General features: G+C 52.2%; 1 protein-coding gene across 1 annotated transcript in view; it reads right to left on the reverse strand.

Moving 5' to 3' along the window:
- Positions 1 to 6,688, reverse strand: part of LOC144769112 (uncharacterized) — a 145,339-nt gene extending 138,651 nt beyond the window's left edge. Inside the window, exons 1-2 of the mRNA XM_078653115.1 lie at positions 5,941 to 6,688; positions 5,475 to 5,649 (exon numbers count right to left, since the gene is read on the reverse strand). Coding sequence (XP_078509241.1) covers positions 5,475 to 5,649; positions 5,941 to 6,688 — 923 coding nt within the window. The remainder of the gene's footprint in view (positions 1 to 5,474; positions 5,650 to 5,940) is intronic.
- Positions 6,689 to 10,044: the final 3,356 nt, after the last annotated feature.

The following is a 10,044-nucleotide window of genomic DNA, read 5'->3' on the forward strand; positions in this document are numbered from 1 at the left end:
GAAGAAGAGGGAAGCAGGGAAGGGCGGGAGAAGAAACCTGCAGCCAGACACACCGAAGAGCGCACCCCACACCCAACTTACCTGCCGTCTGGAAGATCTCAAGGCTCACCTGTACCTCCAGAAAACCGGAAACCATTCAGACTCTTGGTTACCCATCAGGGCCTTAACCAATCAGAACACATAATATAACAATGTATACCATGGAACGTATCTTAAAAATGAGTGACGTTACATGGCACGTACATTCTAACATCACATAAACTATTCAAATAACGAAAGGAAAGGGTCTGTTTACTAATATGGGTGTCTCTTTTCGGCCACATTTGGCATGTATGTTTTTTTAATGTAAGTTATAGTCTACATATATTTCTTTTTATATCAGTAAAATGATTGAAAGGAAACAAAATGAAATTCTCTAAGCCAAAACACATTCCAAAGCAGCACAATTAAAAGCCGATATAATGCTACATGCCATGACATACAAAAAACAGAAACCTACCACATAAGAACACATATGACCTAACATATAATCCATGACATAACATACAAACTTTAAAAAAAAATATTTTGTATTGGTTTTTACACTTACAACATATGACAAATAACATATATATTATTATCATCGGATTGTCCACATAGGGGTGACAGCCCATGTGGCTCAGCTGCTGTTGGTACCGTTTACTCTTAGAGCACATACGCTTGAACGTCCCTGCATTACTTCAATCCCACATATAACATATATACAGCGTTTCCTGATATTGGTTTTGGCTTATGACGCTCTGATTTGATGTTGCTGTCTCCCGGTTCTATGGCACTCACTGTAACGACCTCGTAAGGATGAAAGGCTGGGTTGTTGTGACTGCTTGGGTTTACATTTCTAACCTTCGGGTTACATCCAGACCTCTCTAACAGACCCGTTAATCCCCTGACCAATTCTATCGAGAACCGTTGACCTACAGGTGACACCCGCATGTCTGCAGTAAACACAGCAGCCGTTTAAGCTGAGTCACGGGGACTGGACGTGTGCGCTGACAGTTCCATTGCGAATGGAACCTATGACGTGAGCGTAAACACAAATCATCGCCCTACGCAAATGGTCTCACTAAACTATTGTATTACAACTTGTGACCAGTAAGTCACGAATACCCGTATCCTGGCCGTTGGCACATTAACACACTGAGCTACCTCATGAACCTACATTTTACGTTCACAGTGGCTTTCTGGCTAACGTATTAGTGCTATACAACAGAACATTATATATCATAATATTTGGAACGTAATATAACATGCTTAGACACGTCAGAAACAAGAAGAGACTTACAGACGGATATACACATAAACAGGAAGAAAACAGACAAGCAGACACACAAAAGTGTAAACAAAACCATACCTCAGACGGACAGACTTACAGACCAGAGGGAAATAATGTCAAAAGATAGTCAGACAGAAGCAAACAGGCACACATTTTGTTAAAAAGATTTCGCCTTCCTATTTGCATACAAAATGCAAACCTCTAGAGGGAGGGGTTGCATTAGCCATCAAACCACCACAAATACCCCACCCCCTCTTACCTGTCTGCGGTGCACACACCATATGACTGTAGTGTGGGGGCCCGGGGTACCCCAAAAACGGACTGACGTACATAATGCCGAGCAGCGGTGTCAGCAGTCACGAGGGGCAGGGGAAGCGGGGTGCTTTATAGAAGAGGGTCACGCGAAGGGGCGGGGCCAGGAGTGAGGGTGAGGAGAGCCCCCGACGCCCGCCTCGCCCCCACGAACCTAGAGGCACCAAGTGTCCGACAGCTGCCACAGCAAAGCCGGGCCCGCATGGAAAGCAGTGAGAAATCCCGCAGATCTGAGGGGGCTCAAGGCACCCTGGCCCGCGGCGGAGGGGGACCTCTGCAGAGGTGTTAATTGGGTAATGATGGGGCCTAAATCAAACATAAACAGCACTATGAGGCCAGGGGAGAGGACTCCGCCATAAACTACACACCCCTCAGGGGCTGACAAGTGGAATGTGGCACCTGAGCAACCGGGCGACTAGGGGTTCCCTCAAAGACAGGCACTGCCAGGGCGGGCACTGCTGGCTCTGTGCCGTGAGCCCTGGCTCTGAAAGGACACAGCGCGCTCTGAAAGTGGCAACTCTACTCTCCCAGGCGAACTTTGGGCCCATTTAATTACGTGTTTGTGATTCACAAAGCATCACAGGAGTACTTCTGGAAATCGGTGACAGTTTCACGGTTTCTCCAATCTGCAAAACTCGTACAAGTGGATTTTCCTTAAAAAAATCTGCAGATACGAATGTGGGTCTGCCTGCACATGTAACCCCGTTTCAATTCAGTGCTGAATCTTTCACCCAGACTCCGATTAAAAGTGTACGTGTTGGGGGTTTCCACTTTTTGTCAAATGCACTTTCACCTGCCTTTCACACTCAGGAGTGCATTCATGTGCCTTTCCATGCACGCAAACTACATGCTAATCATTTGTTGCACACACAGGCAAGAAAAGATTACACATACTCATTGACTAAATCCGAGACCAATGGTTTGTAAAAGTTTCCATTTTAGTATATTTATTTTAAAGAACCAAATATATTTTCATGCAGTAAAATATCTTTTGCAATATCACTGTTTTTCAATGTTAAAAGTGCCCCAAGACCCAGACCACCGACTCGGGCATACTAATCAGAAGGAGAAAGGGGACACCGTTAGACATCAACAAACAAGGGATGACTAAGGCTGGTCATAACAAGTCCGGCCTCACGTATCTTTTGTAGCATCTCGATGCCCAGCGCCCAACACCCTTGACAGCGCTGGGAGAAAGGCCCGCCCCTGCCGCTAAGGTAGCGGCGCCTATCCTGAAGGAATGAGAAGAAAACCCCGCAGACCCCAGACCCAGTACCCCCAGGGCAAGCCTGAAAACCGCTTTAAATTGGAACTGTGACAAACAGTGGCCATTCTCATGTATGAACAGGGCCGAGCCCCCACCCTCGGGACACAGAGGTAGGTAAGCCAGCATCCGGGCTACCGGGCATGCTGCCACCCCCGGGGCGGGCCGGAGATGTACGGGGGCACCCTTCCCCCCTTGGTCCGTTTTTGAACGCCTGAGCAGCACTACTAACCCCCCCGGGGAAAGGGCCAGGTCCCGGAACTGCAAGCCCCCCCATGGTCAGATCTAGAGGACCCTACCAATTCGCTCAGGCGGAAGGCCCCATAGAAGGCTAAGCAGAAGGCTGCTCCCAGTAAGACCTCCTCGAACGGAGAATCGCACACAGCAGGTAAGACCCTTAATATTTCCGACAAGGTAGGGAGATCCAGTGGCCTACGACAGTCCCGCCTTGGTCCCTCCAGTCTGGCCCACCCGGTCAGTGCTTTTCTGATGAGGAAGGAAGACCCAGGGTCCCGCACCCCTGCTACCTTGGCAAAGAAGGCGATGGCCGACAAATTTGCCCTTGCGTAGGCCACCGCCTTCCCCTGATCCCTTAGCCTTTGAAGGAAACCATGTACTGCTTCTGTAGAAAAAACATTTGGAAAGCCTGACTGTTTGGCGAAACCCAAGTACACATTAAATTGCTGTTGGTACGACTGTTTTGTGCGATCACTCAGGGAGGCACCTACCAGCCCCGCTAAAGCGGGGCTCCAATTGTCCACAGTGACGTAGGGAATATCGTCATTCGCTCCTCTGCCTGTGGGTGGAACCTCCGGAAATCCTGCAACTTGGAACGAGACAAAGCATCAGCTGCATGGTTATCAATACCTGGTATATGCGCCGCCTTGAAGGTTAAGTTTAATTTCAAGCACGCCAGGACCAACAATTTCAACAAGCGTAGCACATGGGGGCAGGTAGCTCCCTGCCTATTGATGACCTCTACCACAGCCATGTTGTCTGACCAGAAGGTCACCGCCCTATCCCTGAAGTGATCAGCCCAGATAGTCACCGCCACCCAAATGGGGAAGAGCTCCAGGAAGGCAATGTTCCTTGTCAGGCCACTTTTGTGCCAGGCGGGAGGCCAGACCGCCCCGCACCAAGCGGCACCCAAGATGGCGCCAAAGCCAATGCTACCTGCCGAGTCTGTAACAAGGCCCAGCTCCGCGCTGGTCACCGGAGGGGCGGGCCACACCACCCGCCCATTGAAATCCGCCAGGAAACCACGCCAAACCCTCAGGTCCTCCTTTACACTAGCCCGTAACCGCACCCTGTGGTGCTTTTGGGTAAGACCCACCATGGCGCGGGCGATGGACCTGGAGAAGGGGCGTCCCATTGGGATGATACGAAGTGCAAAATTCAACTGCCCTACCAGGACTTGGAGCTGATGTAGTGACACCTTTGGGCCCGCTAAAGCCGCTTCAATTGCCCGGGAAAATGACACCACCTTGTCCCGGGGTAGTCTGCACTCCCCAGCTACAGTATCAATTTCAATCCCCAAGAAGGACATACAAGTCTCAGGGCCCACCGTCTTGTTGGGAGCCAAGGGGACCCCGATTTCCTGGAACATGTTCACCAATTCCTCCAGCGCCTGCGCGCACTTACCAGACCCAGCTGGGCCCATCACCATGAAATCATCCAAGTAGTGCACCACATCAGTGCACCCCGACCTGTACGAAAAAACCCACTGCAGCATGGAGCTGAAGGTCTCGAAATATTTACAAGATACCGCGCATCCCATAGGCATGCATTTGTCATAGTAAAACTGGTGTTGAACCTGAAAGCCTAGCAAGTGGTAATCGTCCGGGTGCACCGGCAGCAGGCGGAAGGCCGATTCTATGTCCGTTTTAGCCAACAAGGCACCTCGCCCTAGCTCCCTGACCTTCTGAATAGCGGAATCAAATGAGGAGTATGTCACTGTACACAGTGCCGGGTCAATAGAGTCGTTCACTGAGGAGCCCCTAGGCGCCGACAAGTTGTGGATCATCCTGAACTGCCCAGGCTCCTTTTTTGGCACTACTCCCAGAGGTGAACACACATAATTTTCAAGGGGGGGGGAAGGGAAAGGTCCAGCTACCCGGCCCAGCGCACACTCTTTCTCTACTTTAGTAATCACTACTGACGGGAGAGTCCTGGCTGACAACAGATTGTTGCACCGACTAACGGGGGGGACATTCACCGCAGGAATCCGGAACCCAGCTGAAAAACCCTGAAACAGAACCAAGGCCGCCCCCCTATCGGGGTACCGGTCGAGCCAATAAGTCAAACGTACAATGTCTACGGGGGTAGGCAGTTCAGGCCTGTGGGGGTTTAACATCTCTTGTCGCTGCCCCGCCTCCCCGCTCTCTCGCTTTTTGGTTGCACTTGAACTCAGGATGGGAGGGATGGCCGCAGAAGGAACAGGCATGTTTAAACTTGCATTGTCTGGGGGGGTAGGTGCACGCTTTACTATTAAAGGTCCAACAAACTCCTCTTTTCTCCCCTGGGCCCCCCTGGGATGTCCGAAAGGGCTGCCTGGCAGGCTGCTCCCTGCAGCTAGTACTTTCCAACCAGGCATTCACCTCCACCTGGTCCCATCCAATACCTGGGTTTTGCTCCTTGGCCCAGCGGAAATCCCTGTCATAGTTCAACCAAACTAAGTTACCTTGAGTAGCATGCGCTTTCACAATCTTATTCATATAAAATACCAGTGGGATAGCTAACTCCTGTCTCTTTTCCAACAGTACTGAAACGAAAACATGGAACCCAAAAAGCCAGTTGGTCAGAGTCTCTTCCACCCGGGGCCTCCTCTCTTTAAAGGACCCCTCCTTGCCTTCTCTCTCCCTGAGGTCTATATCCCTCCTATTGGGCCTGATCAGGGAGAAGATATCAATGTAAGCGCCCTTCCAGATTTTTTCCCGCATTTCTGGGGACACATGAGTGGCCAGCATTCCCGATTGGGACAGTACGTTCCCTTGTATTCCTCCCAGGGATCCCCCAACCTCGCTGGCCCCCCCAACCCCGTTACCTAGCTTACCTCCTACGGATCCAGCCGTCTGAGTGGCTGCCTGGGATAAGGGTCCACTCGCTCCACTTGGAGTCGCCTTGCGCAATTCTGCTACCTGCGCCAGCTGCTTCTGAATGGTCTGCAGCGCCCCCTGATCTATTGCCTGTTGCGGGGCCCATGGCGCTGTCGCCCCTGCACTTGCTGGATCCACCCCTTTACTAGCGGACGACAATTGCCCTACCAGGGTAGCCACTGATGCTAGAAGACTTTCAACGGGGTCTTGCACTCCTGCCCCTGCGGCCATCGGCTGCGGCGGGGGCGGAACCGGCGCGCCCCCACCCGGGGCTAGTGTCTGCAGTGTCGACCTGATTTCAGTCAACAGCGCCCCAACCGGATCTGGGGGGACAATGGACTGTGGTGCCCCTGTTACTGAGGTGGGGACCACGACTACTTCAGGGCTCATAGGGGTGGGGCAGAGGACGGGACCTGCTGATCCCACGTCCTGCTCCTCCACTACGCGGGTCTGCCCCCGCTTCCTGGCCTTCTCTGCCCTGTTACTCTTAGGTGTTCCCCCCTTCTTCCGCAGCGGGGGGAATGCCGCTCTCGGCGCTACCCCTTCCCTGAGTGGCCTCTCCACCACAGGCTCAGGCTGTTTGTCCTCGCTCCCCGACCCGCTATCCGGGGTGTCTTTGCTCAGTTTGCGCAACAGTAATTTCATAATCTGGGCCAGCTCCGGATCGGTGCCCTTCCTCTTATGCCCTCCTTTCTTGGGGGCCATCTCGCTTAACAAATCTGGCCGACTCGTCTCTGCTGCAGGCGTTCCCTGACTCTCACCCCTCCTAACTTATGCCGCTGAGCGACCTGCGCGCCTGGAGCCCCAACGCCTGCGCTCCCTGTGCCCCCGAGTCGCCGTCCACACAGCCCGGCAGGAGCCCGCACCCCGTGTGGAACCCCACGTGCAGCCGCAACCCCGAGAGCGGAGCTGAAAATTCAAGTTAGCGACCCTCCACACACCCCCCGCCCGTGAACCACGGCTGCCCGCGAGGTCCCCAGAGGCACCCGACTCCTTACCTTGCCACGTGCACGGCACCCTTCTCTCTCTGCTCCGCGCCCGACGCCGGATCCAACGACCGCTGCACTCCCTCGATAGCCGAAGTCCTCCGACCAAGCTCCTCTCTCGTTGCCGCTCTCCCTCGACAATCCAACGGGAGACGCGGGAAAAGTTAAAAGAAGACTAGGCCTGGAGTCAACGAGTCAGCAGCGGGATCCACACAGTCCAGCAGGGGCGAAGGGAAAAGAGACCCCGGTCAAGGGATCTTGACCTTACATAGGGCCGGGGTCTCCGCCCCTCGCCCAAACCGGATGCGCGTCACCCGCGACCCGGAAGGGATCCATCCTTGAGAGAGGGGGAGGCGGCCGACTGTCATTGGCCGCCCGGCCGCCCCCCCTGCTACCACTGGGGGCGGGGGCCGGAGGGGACGTGCCCTAAGGGCGCGCCTCGTGAAGCGCGTCGCTTGGCAGAGGTGTTAATTGGGTAATGATGGGGCCTAAATCAAACATAAACAGCACGATGCGGCGAGGGGAGAGGACTCCGCCATAAACTACACACCCCTCAGGGGCTGACAAGTGGAATGTGGCACCTGAGCAACCGGGCGACTAGGGGTTCCCTCAAAGACAGGCACTGCCAGGGCGGGCACTGCTGGCTCTGTGCCGTGAGCCCTGGCTCTGAAAGGACACAGCGCGCTCTGAAAGTGGCAACTCTACTCTCCCAGGCGAACTTTGGGCCCATTTAATTACGTGTTTGTGATTCACAAAGCATCACAGGAGTACTTCTGGAAATCGGTGACAGTTTCACGGTTTCTCCAATCTGCAAAACTCGTACAAGTGGATTTTCCTTAAAAAAATCTGCAGATACGAAAGTGGGTCTGCCTGCACATGTAACCCCGTTTCAATTCAGTGCTGAATCTTTCACCCAGGCTCCGATTAAAAGTGTACGTGTTGGGGGTTTCCACTTTTTGTCAAATGCACTTTCACCTGCCTTTCACACTCAGGAGTGCATTCATGTGCCTTTCCATGCACGCAAACTACATGCTAATCATTTGTTGCACACACAGGCAAGAAAAGATTACACATACTCATTGACTAAATCCGAGACCAATGGTTTGTAAAAGTTTCCATTTTAGTATATTTATTTTAAAGAACCAAATATATTTTCATGCAGTAAAATATCTTTTGCAATATCACTGTTTTTCAATGTAAAAAGTGGACACAGTTAATTTTTCTTTCAATACAATGGGGGATATTGTTAAGAAAGTGCGATAATCATCGCCAAAATCAGCTAACGCAATCTTTTATATCGCCGTCTATTGCAGAAAAATAACTCAGTGTCAACGTCGTATTCTCAACACGGCGGTAACATACAATAGTTTTCCAACATCGCGTCAAATGTCCGTAATAAAAGACCCTGGATGGCGATAAAAATCTAAATCCCCACGTGAAAAAACTTGCAATGGGCACAACTGCGTTAAAAAATCCAGCGAGAAGCAGTGCCAGCCTGCAAGTCCCACAAGTCTGGCGGCCAAAATCACTATAAAAGCGGCAACCAAAAGCACAAACAAGACCCAAACAACCGGGAATGTAGCCGGAGCAAGTACAGAGGACAACCAGAACCCCACAAGCCCCACGGAGGACCAGCCTGGGACCATCATTGGGGAGATGGTGGCAGGAGTTGGGGGACCGGACACTGCACAACATGACCTGAGCCAAAAGCAATAGGGTGAGTAACAACCAGGGACTGGGGGGACGGGGGGAGATGGGCACAATGGCACACATGCAGAAGTAAGTATAGCACATCTGCGGACAAACCATGCCCAAGAGTCTATTACTGCTTTTAGTGCTGGAACGCCCCTTTGCTGGGGCAGCTGCGCGCTTTATAAGTCAGCCTAACATAACATAACATAACATAACATAAAATAACATAACTCAGACCAAGAGCCCAATTTACGCAAGTCTGCAACATCTCAGCAATGTATAAGCACTGAGGCAAAAGGCACACTGCCTGGAAGGGATAAGGGCCAGCCAAATCAGAGCCGAAGCGGCAACTCACCCACAATGCAGCACACACACATAAGATGCAGAGCACCCCAACATTGACAACAATGTGGTACAAACTGCAACACATTCACAGCAGACCAGAGGACACAACTGCTTTCGCTTGTGTGTAGAAAATGGCCATTTGCATTTGGCATAGCAGAAAACTGTGAGATGACAATGTACAAGAACAACTTCACATCACTGATGGTGTAGATATGCCAAGTGTCTTGCTTCAAATAGGCATCCCCTCATAAACAGTCACAATGTACATTGCCATTCAGTCTGACAGGAAACGTGTACAATGCGTGAACATACATGTGAACACAATGTCAATCTGCATTTCCCCTTCACATTGCAGAGGGAGAACCAACACCTCCTGCAGAGCAGACCCAACAACTCAGCACAGACGACGAAGAGGACCTCCCCAACATCTACACCGACGCACTCCAACCGCTCAGGGACAGCTCCGGCACCGCACCTCCAGGAGCAGGGCAGCCCAGCTGCATCCATGAGACCACACCCCCTGCACAGACCACACAGCAGGAAACACCCACCACCACAGCTGTCTCCCAGACCCCCATGACCAACACATGGCCTTCCAACGCCGTGTGTTAGGGTGCCACAAGGAGATGTCTGACTAGCTGCGGGTTGGGTTCAACCTCATGGCAGCCAAACTAGATGCCATACGAGGGTGTCTAAGTCCCATCAAGGACCACTCACAGTCCCTAACGGACACCCACTGTCCGCTCCTTGCTCTACAACAAGCCATGGCTGACATCGCTGGAGTCATGACTCTGAGCCAAGAACAACTGTCAAGTAGGAGTGGCCCCAGCGATGTCATCTGTGAGTTGGGACACATAAGGAGAATGATGAAGAGCTTGGAGCGGATGCAGACGGAAAGAATGTTTGCCACGGTTGCACATCAGCGAGATGTAGCTCGGATCTTCCATGCCCTTGCAGATCCTCATCATGGCACTGATGCCACAAGGCCTGGCGCGGATGGATGCTGATGCTACTACTACATCCACATCTCCTCCCCCT

The sequence above is a fragment of the Lissotriton helveticus genome, chromosome 7 (assembly GCF_964261635.1).
Source record: "Lissotriton helveticus chromosome 7, aLisHel1.1, whole genome shotgun sequence".
Taxonomy (NCBI): Eukaryota; Metazoa; Chordata; class Amphibia; order Caudata; family Salamandridae; genus Lissotriton; species Lissotriton helveticus.